Source organism: Fundulus heteroclitus, chromosome 5 (genome assembly GCF_011125445.2).
Source record: "Fundulus heteroclitus isolate FHET01 chromosome 5, MU-UCD_Fhet_4.1, whole genome shotgun sequence".
Taxonomy (NCBI): domain Eukaryota; kingdom Metazoa; phylum Chordata; class Actinopteri; order Cyprinodontiformes; family Fundulidae; genus Fundulus; species Fundulus heteroclitus.
Genome location: NC_046365.1, coordinates 12,899,369 through 12,918,911, shown reverse-complemented (window position 1 = coordinate 12,918,911; position 19,543 = coordinate 12,899,369). Strand labels below are relative to the sequence as shown.

The 19,543-nt window shown below is 41.9% G+C and overlaps 1 protein-coding gene across 1 annotated transcript in view; it reads right to left on the bottom strand.

Moving 5' to 3' along the window:
- The window catches only part of klhl5 (kelch-like family member 5), a 43,164-nt gene extending 24,021 nt beyond the window's left edge, over positions 1-19,143 (bottom strand). Inside the window, exons 1-2 of the mRNA XM_012865461.3 lie at positions 18,382-19,143; positions 7,539-7,727 (exon numbers count right to left, since the gene is read on the bottom strand). Coding sequence (XP_012720915.2) covers positions 7,539-7,727; positions 18,382-18,995 — 803 coding nt within the window. The 5' untranslated portion in view covers positions 18,996-19,143. The remainder of the gene's footprint in view (positions 1-7,538; positions 7,728-18,381) is intronic.
- Between the last annotated feature and the right edge of the window lie 400 nt (positions 19,144-19,543).

Genomic DNA, 19,543 nt, shown 5'->3' with positions numbered 1-19,543 from the left:
AGGTAGCAGGACAACGAGCCTCAACATACAGTCAGAGTTTAGACATGAATCCTGTAAATTTGTGGCAAGACTTAAAAATGGCAGTGCCCAGATACTCTAAATACAGTCTGACTGAAAACGAATTGCTCTGAAAAGCAGAATCTGCATAAACCTCAGCCTGATAGCAACATACCCCAAAAAAGACTGGCAGCTGTAATTACAGGGAAGGCAGCTCTTTGAGCAAATGACTCAGAGGAGCTGAATACAACTGCCCGACATGCTGTTCAGTTTTTTTTTGGGAAATATTTGGAAAACCATGTATAATTTCCCACTCCACGTCACAATTGAACAGTACACTGTGTTGGTTTATCAGCGAAAAATAATAAAGCAATGAAACAAAAAGGGGAAAACATGACGCGGTGTGAATACTTTTGCAAGGCACTCCGACTTGTTTTATCCAGGATGATTTTGTTGCTCTAGAAAACGTCAGTAAAATTAAAAACAAAACCTTTGACTCCATAAAAAAAAAACATTGATTTAAAAAAAAGATGCATTGTTGATATGTAATTTACACAAAAAAACAAGCCTGAAGAAACAAGGGAAAGTGTGCACCACAAACAGGGGTGAAGGACATGTAAAGTAGAACAGGCCTCGCGGGGATAAGTGCTGTATGACTGAAGAGGAGCGCCGTGCAAAAGAGTGGAAAAAAAAACCCGCCCTCACAAGGGCTCTCAGGCTCTTTAATCTTTTTGTCCCTCCACATTTGAATATTGATCACCCCATCAGCACACTCCTACGGATGTGGGTACTTATTAAAAATAGATTATTTGGTAATGAAAACAATCATCACTTGCAGACTGGCTCCCACCAGACCCATGTCCTCATATGAATGCAGCTTCCTGTGCCTTTACTGCTCATGGCTGGCTTCATGGATAGCTGAAAATGTGTGCATGCAACGTGTATGTGCATACCTTTGCACATGAAAATAATCTCATTACTGAGAGTGACACCGAGACCTTGACAGATAGCCTGAAGCAAAGTGCATTTGTGTGTGTGTGTGTGTGTGTGTGGGCTCCAGGTTTGCGCTGTGCAGACAAAGATGTCAAAATACAGTGTAGTCAGCAGGTAGATGTTCAGCCAGGGACTCTAGACAGGTGTCCCTGTTCTTCTCTCCCTGACAAACACACTCCCAAAAGCACATCTACTCTTTTATGCGGGGCTCCGACTTGCTACGAGCGACACCAGCCGTACGCTGGTTCGGCACAGACGGGACGGCCGAACCGTGTGTCACAGTACAGTAAGAGAAAACAGATGAGGCGACGCGGCACGGAGAGGAGAGCAGGAAACAGACGAGCTGAAGTCAGGAAAGGAGGGCAAGAGCTGAAAACCGACACCGCTCTGCTACAAACCGCGCATGCAGGCTCAAACAGGGAAGAGGAAAAAAAAAAGAAGAAAAACACAACAAGCAAGTCATGAGGGACTGACTTGAATCTTGTGACTTTTCGCCCTTCATGTACTGAAATATGTCCGTTTCCAGGAAGGGTGGGCAGTGTGCAGCTGTTAGTCATGATGTGCGCCGCGGCTCAGGGTGTAGCAATATGTTAGCCTTCCCGTCAGCTCGTTGGGCTGCCAATTTGATCCAGATTTAATCTAATCTCCTGCAGAGCCGCATTCATGCTTTTTGAGAACAATCCTTCAAACAGCTAACAGATGGGTAACCATCAAACTAATCTACAAAACGTACTTTTCCCAAATCAGTCAGCTGTCTTTGGGAAATTAAGTAAAACCAACGCTGATTGAACCCAACAAGGCTAAAAAAAAAATTATCTTGATGTGTTAAATTGTTGTTAAAAATCACTGAAAAGACAAAAACAACCTTCAAAACAAAAATGGAGCAAATATATACTGAGGGAAAACAAGGCCCATCTTGATCTGATCCAGGTATTATCTTGGTGTCAGGATCAAGTTTTTTTTTTTTTTTTAAATGGTCGGTATTAGATTCCCAGAGGAAGCTCAACTGCAGAAATCTGCTGATTTGCTGTTTGTGACGGTGTCACCCACAACCCCAGCTAACAATACGGCCATGTTTTTGTAGAGTCTATTTCTCTAAAATATGGCTTACTTTCATGTGGACAGCTGGCAAAGCCTTTATAAAGCCCTGCACATTATTCTGTAGCTATAACAAATTGCATTTTTCCCCAACAACCAGCGTTGATGATAAAATAGGAGAACGGCTTTTATGTTAAATTTCGTCCACACACACACACTGGATTGAAATTGAACTGTAATATGTTAAGACCCAAATTATAAATGAGCCCCATCAAAACAAAAAGCGGGAACATGCCAACGTTAAACTGGCCCTTCAGCAAACTGCTCTGGATGAAAACGTCCTCAGTTTATTGTTCAGACAGACGTGCTTAGAAACTAATGATAAAACTGTGCTCAGCCCAGATGACATGTGGCCCCAACATTACAGCAGCTTTCTTACCCAAGATGCTGAAGTTTCATATCAAAGCTGACATAAAGAAGGCTGTGGCAACTAAAGCCGTTAAGCGTAGCGCAGCAGATAGCCTGACTAACTAGCTGGTTAGTTGTACTACCAGCGTTACTCTATGAAGATCAAAACAGCAGAAACACATAATTTTGTTCAGTAACTACATTTACTAGAAAACTGTGGATGCATATTCTTCATCTTTACTTACTGCAGGCATATGTATCAACACCGAAACAATAAGTTACCGTATTTTTCGGACAATAAGGTTCACTGGATTATAAGGCAAGGTTCATTTTTAATCACACCTGCATTTATATAGATTTAAAAATGACAAAAGCATGAAAAAATTTAATTTTAACATAACATTATGGTGAGCTCTGACTCTTCTAGTTCAAAGGTCAGTACTGGCAGCCCTTGGTATAACCCAGAACCAATGAAGTCTCTCAGTTTCAGAAAGGCTGGTGACCCCTGGGGTCCGTTCTTCGTACGTCGCTAACTCAGTTAGTAGGATTTCATTGTTGACGATTTGGCATGATCTTGGATCGTTTGGTTCTTCGAAAGACATCCTGCACTTGTTGTCATAGCAACATGTGCGCCAGCTTAAGCCTGCTCCAGAGCAGGCTTATTTCATGTAAACAAGATTAGATCACGGCTGTATAAGCGGAGGAGATGGAGAAGTCTGCCGTAGCCATGTCCATTTTTACGACAGCAACCTGTTGCGGAAGGTGCAAGAATAATTTGCAGAGTTTTTCGAATTAATCGCGTATTGCGCAATAGACAGGATCCTTTAGCGCAGCGCGACAGTGTAATTGTAGAGAGATTTTTCTTGGTGGCTGTTATAAACAGACAAACACATCATTTAACAGTGGCTTTTAAAGAGGAAAACGTGATGTTGGAGCCATAAATCTAAAATATTTAAGTTATTTGTATGATAGTTTGCTTTTTATTTTTATCATATTCAGTAAGAAGATTTGTTCGGGCCATTTTATTGTGAAGTTTCGTTTTACTTTGAAAGGCTTGCTTCCTGTCGAGCCGTATATTGTATTAGAAAAAACTATGGATGGATTATCTAGACACGGAGCAATACAGCAAAACTGTGGATGACTTGGAAAAGGAAGATTTTCATTTTTTATGGATAAAGATTTTTTTTGTTAAAATTCCCAGTTTGCAAGTGTCCTTTACTTCCCGTCTCTAAGGAATGACACTGAAATTTGGATCTCTTGACAGAACAAGTGCCTTTTTAAAATAAAGTGTAATAATTAAAGGCTACCATTTTGTAGAATATTCTTGTATTTCACTTTTACTTTTCCCCATGTTCTAGTGGGTCCCGTGGAGGCTCTGATATAAAAGAACAAATAATATCAAATTATTAAAATGCAAAAAATTCATGCTGTAGAATGTGATAGAAACATCTACCATGGACAGTATTTACGCATTAATTTGTCTGCTGCTTTTTGACAGCCCTCTCTCCTGGCTTTAACAGATTTTGAGGTGTTTTAATTAATGACTCAAATTCGGCATAACCTTCCAAGCTCTTGTTCTGCTTGGGAGAAAAACTGTGGGCGTTCTTTGCTGAACAGCCAATAGCAGCGCTGCTGATCATTGTTTCTACTATCGATACCTTTCCCCTTTTAAACAAACCCATGAACGCGCAGTTGTCTCAGATAACTCAATCCAGTGATACTAATCGTAAACAACAGGTGTGTTTGAAGAACCCAATTAGCCGGATCAGGATTAGCCGGATGAAATCATCTTGGATGTCTCATTTGATCTTGGATGTTTTAAGCAACGTACGAAGAACGGACCCCTGGTCTGAAGCACGTTGAGGCCAAACATTAATAATTTGCTCCAGACCGAACCAAGGAACATTATAGCTCCTGTGCTTTATTTCAATGAAGTTTTGATAATCTCAATATTCCTGAAAGGTTTTTTTTTTAAAACAGAGAAAGGTTTTTCTTTACATGTCTTAGAATTTTGTCTTTTTCTATTTGCGTTTTCATGGTTTTTAAACATTTAACATCATAGACACTGTCTGTCTATTTCCCATGCATTGTTTACATTGTTAAATTGTTTTTCATCTCAATTGTTTACATAAATCGCTGCTGCATCTTTATCCTGAAAAATAGTGCAATCTACTGTGATTTTTAGAGTGATTTCTAGAGTGATTCTTTTCAAGCTGTATGCAAACAAAATTTCGTTCTGTACGCACTTTGTGCATGCAAAATTACAATAAAGATATCTATCTATCTATCTATCTATCTATCTATCTATCTATCTATCTATCTATCTATCTATCTATCTAAGACAATACAACATGGTATGTACCTTTGCCAATTTTAATAAACACGTAAGGTTTACATTGGGCACAACTTCCTGTTATGTCCACACATCAGTCTTTACATGTTGTGTTCACACAAAATTCATTTTTTTTGTGTACCTACGCAGTGAATTACTAAATCAACACAGTCACCTTTAGCATAAGACGTCCCGTTCCTGCACCCTTTCTCACAAACACAGAGCGAACATGTCCTGCCAACAACTTTAAAGATGTCAACACACTCCTTCACGAACGCCATCAGAGCGTCTTTGTCACCATCTGTGCCTGGAGGCCATAATTAAACGAGGCAGATGGGGAGACAGAGAAAAGAAGCGTTTCTCCTGGAGAAGGAGTTCTTTTCTTCAATGTGCAGACGAACCATGTGATTACAGCAGAGGCCACAGCCTCCTGAGAGCAACGGAGACAGCAGTAGAGAGTAGTGGGGCCAGATCCACAGACAGCAGCCGTGTGTGAGTTTGTGTGCACACAGTGAGTGTTGCATGACTCAGCTGGCGTTTATAGGCTGAGTGCTGAGCTAAAACAGAACTAAACCTGGAGTTCTTCTTAGGAGCATGACTGCGCTTCTGCAGCGTGTGAAAAAGTCCTCTTGAACAAAGACTTTTCTGTGATCTGTTTGCATTTGTGTGTGTGTGGATACACAGGTCCAGACATTCATACCATTTGATCTTTGTTTGTCATGTTACAAACACAAACGTCCAACATGTTTTATTGGGCTTTACACCAAAACAGTACGGGGCATAATAACGGGGGTGGAAGGAAAAAAGGACGAATGTTTTTCGACAAATAAAAAAGTCTGAGAAAACTGTGCCATGCATATATGTATTCAACCCCCTGTGACTCATTACTCAACACAATCTCCTCTCACCGCCATTACAGCTGCGGGTCTGTTGGGGCTTGTCTCTACCAACTTCACACATTCAGAGAATGAATAAAAACTGTTCTATCTAGCCGGACGTTTAAAGTTGATTTCCTGGTTGAAGGTGAACCTCCACTCCAGTCCTGCTTCCCTGTCTCTGCTGAAGAAAAACATCCCCACAGAGCGACGCAGCCACCGCCATGCTTCATTGTGGGACGGTGCGCTTAGGTTGATGTGCGGTGTTCATTCTCCACTGCGTGCCATTTTGTATGTTGGCCAAGAACTGTAATTCTGCTCTGTCCTTCTTTAACGTGTTTGCAGTGTCCCCAATATGGCGCATGGCAAACGCCACCCTGTTTGCATTTTTAAGAGATGAATTGAACAGGGCCCCATAGGTTTAGAACCCTGGACACTGTTTTCACACGCAGACGCTATTCAGAAAATAAGTTTAAAGGGGACTGGAGAGGCGGCCGTTTGGTTAGAAAATACGGTCTGTTGTGTAGAAGAAAGAGCCGAGCCAAAAAGCAAAGCTCTCTATTTACTGCTCTAAGTTCAGACCCTAAACTATGGTTATGTGGTATGGACCATGACCAAAAGTACAAGATCCTGGATACAAGCGGCCAAAATTAGTTTCCACTAGATCAGCATTCGGCTATTGGGCCAAAATTACAACCAAATATACTAACCCTGCCCAAGAATATGATTATTTTAAGAAAAGATATCAAATTGTATTTAGCCTATTTTACTAAATGAATTCCAATCAGATTTTAATGCACCAAAGTCCGCATTTGGGTAAAAATCACTTCTTTACTATGAAATTAAAGTGAATGTAAAAAGTGTGCTTATTAAAGGACAAATGTATTGTGTTGTACCGAACATTCAATTAAACATTCAATAATAACTGCAACTTGTCTATAATAGATTTACCGTCCGTCCGTCTTCTTCCGCTTATCCGGGGTCGGGTCGCGGGGTTAGCAGCTTCAGTAGGGAGGCCCAGACGTCCTTCTCCCCAGCCACTTGGGCCAGCTCCTCAGGAGGAATCCCAAGGCGTTCCCAGGCCAGCCGGGAGACATAGTCCCTCCAATTAGAGTAATAGATTTACTCTAATTAAAAATAAAAAGTTTCCATCTGCAAAAAGCCACTAGCGCTAGTCGCCAAACTTATCTTAAAATTCAGTCGGAGGGCCACAGAAAATCAGCACGGGGGCACAATTGGCCCCCGGGCCACACTTTGGACACCCCTGCTGTAGATAGTGGCTGAGATCAGCCTTAGAGATAAGGTGAGGAGTTCTGTTATGTGGGGGGAGCTCAAGGTAGAAGTGCTGCTTCTCCGCACCATGAGTCAGATGAGGTGGTGTGGATCAGGATGGCCCCTAGGTGCCTCCCTTCGGGGGTTTCCAAGGCACATCCGACAAGGAGGAAAACAAGAGAAAGATCCAGAACTCGCTGGAGGGACTATAAATCCCCTCTGGCCTGGGAACACCTCAGGACCCCCCGAGAATGAGCTGGACGATGTTGCTGGGAAGAGGGATGTCTGGGGTTCCCTGCTGGACCCGTTTCCCCCGCGACCCGATCTCTGATTAACGAAAGGCAACGGATGGATTGAAGGGGACGGTTTGGACAACGGGGGCTGGGTCCAATCGCACATAACTCTTTCAGATTTTACTCATGAGAATGTAGAAAACATGTCAATTTCCTTCAATGCCACAATTATGCACAACTTTGTCTTGTCAAAAGGCGTGGCATTAGCTAATTTTTACTGTAAGAAGGGTTTGCCGTAAAACAGCTAATTTTTCCTGTTTTATACCCGTCTGCTGAAAACAATAGCCTCACTCTCTGCTGTGCAGCTAAAAACGCTTGTTTTGTCCTCACCTGTGTGCAGGTATCCGTCTGTCTCCAGCCACCAGCGTGACATCACACAGCTGCCTGGTCCTCAGGTAGCCCTCCATCTTGTGGAAGGTGACATCAGCGTGAGCCAAAGCGGTAAACATGGACTCCTCTGGACAGGCGCACGGCTCCATGGACACGCAGGAGGAGAGGGTCGCGCTGCTGTTAGACGTCCTGCGGGCACGCAGGCGGGGAAAGAAAAAGAACAAAGTGTAAAGCAAGCACACAACATGACAGACAGAAAAAGAAAAAAGAAAAAAAAATAGGTGTGCCTTTTGCCCATTCTGTTTTATCCGGCGCACAAACAGCAGGGTGGAGGGAGCCGCACCAGCTGGTCTGCGGCGTCGATGTCAACACATTTTCTTCTTGCATCATTTCCTCACATGTATTCACATTTCTACAGGCTCGCCATATGTTGGTAGGAGCATACAAAAGCCCTCTAATGGTCCAATTACCGAGAGTAAATGGCCAGATAAATTCAGCCCACTTAAAAAGAGACCGTAACAATTAAATCACTGCAGGGGCTGAGCTGTGATTTACTCTACCGGCTTCACTCGTATCTACTCCAACAAAAAAAAAAAAAAAAGGTTTTCCACCAAGAGTTTTCAAGTTCAATTTCTAAGAACAGGTTTATTTTCAGATCAGAAGCTGATAAGACATAGGTGTTACACTATAGCTACTCTGCAAAAAACAAAACAAACAGCCAGTGCGGCTTTTAAGAGAGAGAGAGAGGCATAGCCGGACTTCAGCTCGAAATTCAACAGGCGAAGTGGCAGGACCCTAGCCTCGTGAGACCATCCTGATCTCGCGAGCTTTCAAGGTTTCACTCGCAGATCAGTCTGGATACTCTCCGTTAAAGAAAATTTGGAGCCGTTCACCAAACGAACGTCCAATCAGCGTTGGCTTTGAGGCGGGTTGAGGTGTGACGCAACGGGAAGCGCGTCAGTTCAGTCTAAACAACATGGCGGCTTCAGCCGATGAAACTAGCGTTAGCGTGGCTATCGAGCAAGTTTTATCGGAATTACAGAGTATTTCTTTGCTGAGCTAACGAGCCTTTACCTGCAGCAGCAAGAGTAGCTTGGCTTGTGGTTGTGTTTTCGTCGTCGCTCTGTTACGAGCGACGACGAATCTGATTGGTTCATTTGGCCCGTCTATCACCAACATAGGCCAATCAGCTAACCAGTATTTTCGCCCCTTCCCAAAGTTACTTCAACGGAAGGTTTCCAGATGGATATGCGGAGCAAATCTATCTGGCGGAGTCAGGTAAGCAGGACCCACCCTAAAGACCAAAACAATTTCTGCAATAGTTAGGAGAGTAATGACTCTCTTTTACATATCTAGGGTGTACAAGAGTGTCTGACTACAGCACTGGATGTGGAAGGCACTGCATTTTTCTCCTAGGTTGAAACACGTACCGCTAACACTGGAACGACTCAAAATCTGGACAGAACCAGATCCTTCAAACATGCATGTGTACGGCGGGCTCCTCCAACCCATGGTCGCAATACAACGAAAAAGCTTTATAATTTTTTCTGGAGGACAACTGTCTCTCCTTATAAAGCAGTCCATGCCTCTTTTTATTATATATACACAAGTTTTAAATGTATAAATAATAGATTTTTATGAGCTATTGCTTAAGCGGATCAAATTACGGTCAAACAAAAGGAATGCGCTGACAAATCCTTAAATTACCACCAGCCTCTGGTGCTGCTCTCAGCTCCACAAAACTGACATGTTGTGTTTCTGTTGTAGTTTCCCCCCCCCCCCCTCTCAGGCAAAAAGACAGCGGCTACCGGCTACATGAAACCCCAGTTGGCGACCCACTCAATATAAAAACGCTGCAGCGTGACAGCAAAACTCCACCTATGTTTCACTGAGACTCTGGAATTGCTGGTACTGCTTTGGATCCAGTTCTGCCTGTTTTTACAGTTCAAGAACTTACCAAATGGTATGTTGGCAGTACGCTATCGGTGTACTATTGATTACTTTACATTATATTAATGTTGTAAATAAACTGGTCTCATAATAAAAATAAAACTGTTCTGCAGGATGAATGTCCCAGAAAAGAATTTCTAATTACAAATTTAAAGAGAAAAGAGATTCTGGATGTTTATCAAAATTCAATATTTGTTAACCAATAATTGATAATAATAATTCACTAATAATCAATGAAAACAAGGAATATATTTATTACTAATCATGCTGAGGTCTGGTACCACCTACTTTTTGAATCTCGCTGCCAGATTACTGTCAAGGAACGAAAACCGTGTTCAGATGGGACTGATTTTAAAGTCTCTGCACTGGCTACCTGCTCACTTTTTTTAACCGGTTTTAAGAGGATTTATTGGTAATCAAAACTCTTAATGGTTTTTGCCTATCCTGTGTATCAGATTCGCTTCAGTCATAGACTGGGCACCTATAGTGTCTGTATCGTGGCCCCCAGCTGTGGAACAGCCTTCCTGAAGACCTGAGGGCAGCCAAGAGTTTAGATATTCCTAAACCCAAACTAAAGACACATGCTTTCATTCTGGCTTTGAACTGAAGTTTACAGCTATTTGATTGTTTATTATTTTATTGAAATTTTGGCTTCTTTTGCATAATTAATATGGATTTTATTTTATTGCTGTTTAAGTAAATAATCATAGTCATATTGTCACACTGTCATTTGGTTTAACAATACTGTTCAAATCAAGATTTTATAATTTGTTGTAATCCTGTGTACTATGGATGGTCTTAACTAGTGTTTTTATAATGTGTGTTTGTCTTATCCTTCCCCTTATAAAATATACATGCATCTCCAGAGTTTAGTCGCTAATCTACACAACACTGCAACAACAGTTCCCTTAAGCTCTATAATGAATTTGTTGTTTCATTATCCACATTTACTTGTTCTATCTGTCCATTGATTATATAATTTCATGGCGTGTCTCTAGAGTTTAACCTCTGTAAAACAATTTATGTTTCACCGGACTGTATGAAAACTGCTGTATAAATAAAGCTTGATTAATTCCGGGCAGAGAGATTATTTACTGAATGTGTTTGGACCGGGGTAGGAGTGAGAGAACATGCAAGCTCCACGCAGAACAAGGTTTGAACCCAGGACCACCTTGCTGCAAGGCAACAGTACAAAAACTGCAACACCGTGCAACTATGGGACCTCCATGAATAAAAGTTTAAAATCTTCTTCTGAAAAAGTCTAAAATTCATAGTTGTGATGTCCAATTTAAGATGACTAAGATTAGAAAAGAGAAAGAGGGATTCAAAGTTTTAAAAACCCTGGACACCCAAGCACCAGAAGACCATTTCATCAGCCTTAATGCGGTCTGGATCTCTTTGTGTCACCTGTTTACACCACAAGCGGTCTCTTGCTCTGGGGCTGTCATCATCCTCTTCATCAGCTGATGAAGGAATCGGTTTTAAAGGTATAGAGACACGTAACATGCTTATAATTAAAAAAGCCCAAAAACGGTTTGATCATGATAAAATAAAGTTATATACACCGAGCCTCCATCTTGACAGCGTTTTGATGGTCCTTTTTGAGACGAAAAATGATTTGCTCTCTGGCGCGATGAACAGATATAAATAGATGTGGCGCCATCTACTGGCAGTATTGCAAAATTATCATAATGCCAGTTTTCTTAATTAATAAAACAGTATTAAATTATGCCGGACTGAGCCTGACCCTCTGCAATGCGTCGCAGTAAAGTGGCAGCTCGGCGTGATCTAAGACCAACCATTATTAATGAAATAAACCGATCTACAAAAACTTTAAGAGCCTCATATCTAAACATTTACTCAATCCACTCTGCGATCACATCTTAGCAATTGGTAGGTTTAGCATCTGCTTCAGTAAACACCAACGTTCATACTGTATTCCCAGCGACATTCCAGTCTTTCCTCTTGGAATCATATTTTTTTAACTTTTTTCCACTGGATCTTGGACATTTCTTCATTGTTTCGCTGGGGGACGCTAATAGCCGTTAGCCGCTTCCTTGTTTGCACACGCGCAGTACGCCCTTCCGTTAATATAAATAAACACAAAAGGCTCTATTTACTAGCAAACTGAGCAAAAACAAAGCATAAAATACCAAAATAAATACTAGTACGTCAGCAGGACATGATAATGCAACCAGTGTGAACTACTGATGTATACCTTTATAAAAAAGTCAAATAATGTGGCTATGCAGCTTTAAATGTGACACGTTATATTAACTGAGGAACTTTGTGTGAATATTGTAAATTGATGAAAGCAGCTCAGCACAATAGCTGTTTTCAGACCTGAAGGTCATTCTGTGGCACGGGGGTAGCAGCTGGCTTTGTCCGCATAAAAAAATATGCATCACTGGTGAGATCTGGCAAACTGATCAGACTGAATTTTGAATCCGGCCGGGCAAAAACTTCTTGTTGTCTCTGTGTTTGGCTTGAACTTTTCTCTGAGTTGGCAGAGAGAGCTCTGGCTGCTTCCAGGGAGAGACACATCCAAAGCCTGATCAAGCGACCAGAAGAGGACCTATGGAGGCATGTGATACTAAGGCAGAGCAAAACTAGGAAAGCATGCAATATGCAAATATTGCAGTGACAAAATTACTTGCACTAAATAAACAAGTACTTAACAAAACAGATATATTTTCTTTTCCTTTGGGTTTTAGACTAGTAGAAACAAACTAAATTCATCATTTCCACCTCAATAGCACATTTTATTGAAAGATGGCTACATCTGCCGTCTTGGCGACGAAACCATTTACTTGCCGTCTCTTAATGACTTTTTCAGTACATCTTAATGTCGCCCTAAAGCATTTTCTGCTGCGTTAAACACCAAAACATCATTAAATATATTACTGCCATATAGTGAGAACATGGATAGATGGATAGATGGTACTTCTTATCAAGTCATAAAGATTGCAGTCCACGCAATTCTCAGCAACAGTGATTCAGTGCACCTGGAAAGTATTCACAGTGTAAATGAATGAAAACATTAACAAATGTGGTGTTTTTGGCAAATATATTAGAAATAAAGGAAAACTAAGAACACATTGTGCGCATTAGCCTTCTACCTTTGCCATATAGCGAAAAAATAAGCTTGGAGTTATAATTTTTGCCTGTTTACTTTCTGCCTTTCACCATGCCCACCTGCTCCGCTGCAATCAACCTCATATGCCTTGCACCTGCTATCTGCACTATTTAAAAGGAGCAATAAGCGAAATATCATTATTTTAGATAGAAAAAAACTTTGCTTTTGTGAAGAACTAAAAAGGTATCTTTTTAGATGGACTATGGTTAAATGTCACGCCCTATCTCTCTGTGTTGTTTTCCAGCTGGTGAAACGTTTGCCAAAGTGTTTGAGCCGTGTCGAGCATTTCAAAAGGCAGTTCTGCCAAATACCAAGAAAATCTACAGAAACGTCTGACTTTGATGAAAAAATAAAAAATAAAAACATCTATAAAATTCTCTCTCTTGTTATTTTGGCATTAACAAAAGAGAAATCATTTTAGCAATCCTACATGACCTTAAAACAAGAAACATGTAGACTGGTTTAATTACAGTTAAACAAAAAGGTCAACTTTCTTTCAAATGATTGGTCCCTTATATTCATGCAGAAGGAAAAACAATCTGTTTCTTTACTGACTATTACAATATCTTACACCACCATTAAATAAATAAAAAAAAAACCTTGTGAGTATGGTAAGCTCGGGGGATATTTACTGCTTGTGTAGGCTGATGTGTGTTTCGTACAACTCATATTTTACTCTGGCTCCGTCTGCTCAGTGTCCCGTCTCCACTTCTCCAGTTAATCTCGTCGTCCGCTCACTTCATTCCACCTCAGATCGTCATCCGTCCATTCCTCCCTCCATTTCTCCTCTTCCCACATCCACAACTAACCCTTTGAGGATGCATTCTGGCTGGCTTTCCTGCCCTCAAGTGCGCAAGCCTGTGTGTGCATGTGTTTTTAAAAGTGTGTATGTAGATGAATGGTGTGGCTAAATACTGCCAGAGGGGATGGCTTTGAAGTGGGGGAACGCTGCCTTCCAGTCCCCTTAGCGGAGTCTGGCAGCCACTTAACATGGACAGAGAGAGCGGTGGAACGGAAAAAAAGAGAAATCAGAGCGCGCCTCACCCTGCAGCCAGATTTGTTTTAAACCCCTGCACAAGGCAAGGACGCTCACCCAGATGTTATTCAGTCTCCCTCCGTTCCTCCCTCCTTCCTATAAACGCGCATATGCAAGTAAAACCACAGCATAGGAGGGGAAATGAGGAGGGCACGTGAACTGCTAATGGTGGCAGGAGATGAACGCAGGACAGAAGGAGGGAGACGTTAAGTAAATTAGGCAGACAGACAATAAATGGGGGTGAAAGCTCGGGGTGGTGTGAGGCGGAGAGAGGAGAGATGACTGGGCCGAGCACAACATAGTTATCAGGATACTGTGGGATTCCATGCGCGTCCTGTTTCCATGATCCCATTTGGGATTCTGCCACCCGGGTTCCTGGACTATCACATCATGTGCAGACGCTCTCTGTGGGAGGCGATAAGTTTCATTCAGAGCGGCATAAATGTATGCATACAAAAAAACAAAAACAAAGAAAAAACATATTTATTGTATACACATGTATGAACCAAAAACTAAGGGCTGTGTTGGTATGGCAACCAGCTGTATGCATGTGGAACCAACATGACTGCTTGACATCAGATCAAACAGTATTTCTTTATTTTATATTATATATATATATATATATATATATATATATATATATATATATATATATATATATATATATATATATATATATATATATATATATATATATATATATATATGCATTTGATGCGGCATATATAATGTTTTTTTCCCCTCAAAGCTTTGGTGGACATCAATGATGATCCACAAAGCTGAAATATTAAGCCCTGGACATAAAATATATAAAAAAAAAACACCACAGCAGATCTGTTAGCTGACAGAAACACAGATTAAAAGAGACAACAAAGTGGCTTAAAAATACAAGGCTTCAGAAGTTCCTGTTTTAAAAAATGCATGTGTTCGCTCCCACTAAAAGCCCTTTGAAATAGTGTGTAGGTAGTTAGTGTTTGTGTGTGTGTGTGTGTGTGTGAGCACGGTGTCCTCTGAATCATTTAGATTTTTGGATGCGTCTTCGCATCACTGACAGGAGGCTTGTGAATGCAGGGATCAGATAAACAACCAATAAACCAGCGATGCGTCATTTCTCTTTATCTCGGGACATTTACTGCTGCATTTTGCCTGGACTCACACATACCATAGTTTCACATGTAATGATAGGAATTGCTTTGTTTCCCTGTGTCCATGGCAACAGCTAATTGAAAGTCCTTCCACACAGACACAGCTGGATCTTCACACCACTGTAATGTAGAATCACAGTAACAGGGTTGTGCCAATTTGTTTGTTTTTGTAGGAAAAAAAAGAAAAGTACAATTGCTTTTAGAGATGCACTGATCAGGCTTCTCTTGTCTGGATTCAGTATTACGTTGCAAAGTAAAAAGTATGTGGTGTTTGGCAATAAATTCAATTATTAAATAGTATAGAGGAAGCTGGACAAACACAATATACAGTGGAGTCAAACCTGCTAATCAATACCCAGCCCTAATCTGATCTGAACAAACGAACGGACAGGATGTCCGTTCGTTTGTTCAGATCAGATTAGGGCTGGGTATTGATTCAAAAGTCAAGAATCGATTAAATTCCAATTCTCAAGATTTGGAATCGATTCTTTTCGCTTCAATTTGATTCGATCTAATCCGATCTCAAATTGGATTGCTGGTATTAAAAACATTTTTTAGCTGTTAACTGAATTCCATGACTGTGTAGTTATGCAACATATTGATACCAGTATCATATTAACATTTGACTGCAAATAAATAAAGTAATGGTAGCTAATGGCTGTGGGGCAGAACACCTAAACAAATCCAGAGTAGGAAACAGAGGACACCAGAAACATCTACAGCTGCTATTTCTATTCAATTCAAAAATACTTTATTAAACCAGAAGGGAAAATAAATTTGGACACTCACCTAGTGCATTATTAAAAGTATAACATTAAAAATTCACCTCCCACAGTATGAAACTCCTGTGATATATGTTGCGTCCATGCCTCAAATCACTAGGTGGAGCTTGGCGCTTGGCTTTGTTTTGTCCTGCTGAGGTCTCAGAGTAGAAGAACTAATAGACTAACATGTTTGTTAAGCTAAAGTCAGCTCTCAGTGTGCTTTACTGATAAAAGCACTATAATACATGCTTGGGCATCGTGCTGTGGGCATACTGTGAGCTGACTTTTTACCACAGCCCTAGATCAGATAAATATTATTTAGTTCTAAAGGTGACCTATTCAGAAGAGAGAAAAAAAATAAAAAAATAAAAAAATGTGTGTTGTGAACGTTTTTATTTTTCCATTTGGGTCTCTACTGCTTCAACAAACAGACCAAGCGCTAACCTCCCCATCCCACCATTTTTGGCAACAACTAAATGGTTTGTTGGTGTCCAAAAATGAGCCATTTCAAAAAACTTCGCATCACAATCGGCCGGGCACAAGCCCAGCCCCTCACCTAGCAACCCAAGCGGAGCTCCTCCCACTTTGTTTTTTAAATGAGGAGCACATGACCTGATTTTCCTGGCGTATGCGTTGCACAATGGCTGCTGGACAGGACTAAAGTTTTGTTGGCTGCAATAAACAACATCATTCTGTGCACAGTCTCACCGTCAAGGAGAACAGGGATGTGTGAATTCATTTTGTTTTTCATGGCAATCTTCCAGCCAGGGACATTGCCAAGGAACGACTGTTTGGAAAACTACAAAAAGCACACAGCTGGATTTACCAACAGACTTCTACTGAAGGGAAGTTCTGTCCCTACAGTTTATTGGGAATGTGCAGAGGACGAAGATGTAAGAACTTGATGGGATTTTGTTTGGCAAGAACGTGATCTGTCGTTTAGCACAAGCTAATGCTAGTGATAGCCCGGGTTTACTCCAGCAGACGTCCCCCAATTTTCGGGGAAAGTCCCAGTTTTACACGTCCAGTCAATGGCTGCTGTCCCTGAATGGTAGCGTTTGATGAATAATTAAAAAATGTTGGATGCAGAGTGTTATTACGGTGGCTGGGTAGACAGACCGAGTTAGTAGGCTGCACATAACAACCGCTGTTGTTCGATCCTGCTGTGGAAGGAGGTCCGAATATATTTTGACTGGGCTGATCCTTGCTGGCTGTACAGGAGAATCTGGTTCTGGGTCTGACTCCGGGTCAAAGACTTACGGCTGTATCATTGTGCATCTGCTGGCAGCCATTTTCACGTGTGTAAAGTACCGGGTTTTAACAACTATTGTCGGTAATTTGGGCGATCCTGCGATTTATAGTCAGGTGCAACTTATATATCAATTTTAAATGGTAAATCACACTGACCAACATGAACCAAGTAGTAAACATTACCGTCTACAGCAGCAAGAGGGCGCTCTAAGCTTATGAAAACTATATGCTGCTCCTGTACCAAAAAAATTAATTGAAACATTATCTTAAAGACAACAAAGGAGACGTTTCTATGTTGTTTTGCTGCTTCAGTATGTGTTTATGCAGCGGAGTGTTGTGTAGTGGAGCTCAACCACGACAGCCCCCTGTTATTGGGCAGTCCCTGAAGCTAAAAACAGCTAGCGCTAGTTTACAGGTCTGATGTCCGGGTGTTTTACAACTTCGCTGATGCTGCATGTGGGTTTTTTGTTGCTCTGAAACATCAGTGTCGTACTGTTAGCTTAAGACGTAGCACTTTTATGCTCACTATTTAATTTCAGCGTAATTTTGACAACTTTCAGCTAATATTGAGCCGATGCCATTTTTTGGCCCCGATACCTGGCTGTGCAGTATTGGCCGATACCAATACCATCTGTTTGAAATTGATGTGTGCGTTTGTCTGTGTATATATATATATATATATATATATATATATATATATATATATATATATATATATATATATATATATATATATATATATATATATATAAAGAACTGCATACTACTAAGGGTAGTAGAACTTTTAATTGCCTACCTGGAATGGGTGACAATGGCTCTCAAAGGCCAAAATAGTGCAACATTCGTGAAATTATAACATGTATACATGTATAATAGTAGTGCAACCGTAAGACAGTAAAATTACAATAATAATTGAATAATCTCTTTTAAACCCTGAGTTTTGGCTCTCCAAATGATGAGAATTTTCCGGGTTAGAGGCTTGTTATGCTAATTAACCCCATTCAAGCATTTTTTCACGGATGCGACTTATATTCCGGAGCGACTTATATACGTGCGGCCAGCTACAGCTTTTGCATAAAATACATTTTAAATGGGCTCAAAATGAGCAAAACTAAGGAGGATCAATCATATTATCTGAGAATGATTTTGCGCAAAACTTTAATGAACATGTTTAGCATAACCTGCAGACCTATCACAAATGTATAAAGGGAACATACTAGGTTACCTTTAATATTTCTGATTAGGTAACAAAGTTGTTCTTTTTCGTGTTTCTTGGCCTGAATACACTATATCAGGGGAGTGAGTGTATATTTGTGTGTGGCTTCATTCATACAAGAACCGCCGCTGGTGATTCCGGGTCGATAAACTTAATTGCTTTTCAAAAAACAAATGCCGGCATTTTCAGGCTTATTTGGACTTTTAATGCGTTGTTGTTTTGGCAAAAATGGGGAAAATGATATAGTTCTAAAAAAAACTTTGTGACTTTAAAATGTTCGGTAACTTTTTTTTGTTGTTCTAACTCGGTGCGAAAATAAAACCAGCGCTCTCATCCCCATCCTACCTGCAGGAGCTGGAGTCAGTTTCCGGATGGTTGTTCTCATCAGTCCCCGCCGCCGCCGCCGCCGCCGCCTGCTCGATCTCCTCCTCGGCCCCGGCAGGACCAGAGGGCTCAACTACCAGCTGGGGCACCGGGGCCTCGCCGGGGGGCTCCATGTTTGTCACCGGACGAGCCCGACGCCGAGGCGGCGGCGGGGAAATCCAGGAGAGCGCCGCGACGGAGCTCCTGCACTCGGGCTGGCTGAGGGAGCGGGTACAGGAGGTCCCCGTGGCTGAGGTGGCTCCAGCCGCCGCTCCGGCCGGACCTCTCCGACTCCCCGCCGGATCAGCAAACTTTCTGCCGCTACACAGGTTAGACCCGGCGCTGCCGCTTGCCACCAGTCCGCTGTGACAGCTCCCGCTCGGGTTAACGCCGACCGGATTTAAGTTGCTGCCGCCGCTAACAGAGGGACCGTCCGCCGGGCTGCCTCCCGTTCTTCTCGCGCTGAAGTAGTCTCCGAGTGGCGGGGAGTGAGGCGGAGGAACCGCGGGGTGACCGAACCACCTCCATCGGATCCGGAGGATCTGTTTCACGTCGAACTCCTTCCGCGAGGAAGAGCCCGAGCCACCGTTCGACATTCCAGGGCTCGGCTCGAGGAAATGGCGGGGGGGACGATCCCGTGCCGCTTTCACCGTAAAAGCTGCACGCTGCACTTCACGCGCGTCTCTCCTGGCAACCGCACGCCCGTTAACCGCGACTGGAGGGCGCGAGCTGAGAGCGGAGCGTAAAGAGGAGACAGTGTGGGGAGAGGGAGGGAGGGAGAGAGAGAAGGAGCTCCACTCCGAGGGTCCTCCACGTTTCTATTTCAGAATCCAACATTTTCAAAGTTTTCTGCTGTTTTTAGGACACTTTTAGTGAATAATAAATGTTCACCCTGGATTTATGGCGGGTATTTAACCACGGTGCGGTTTAAAATATGGCACCGTAGACACAAGTAGACACAATGGGTGGATGGATGGAGGGTGAGAACTCGAGATCCGCACAATTTTAGAACATCTGGTGATGCTATTGGTGAATATTGTCGCAATAAATCCACATTGTGGATTCCTCCTCTCTTTCGCAACGGTGCTTCCAAGACTTATGATATTTGCAACTTGTGATCTGCCATCTCAGTCAGGAGTGGGCA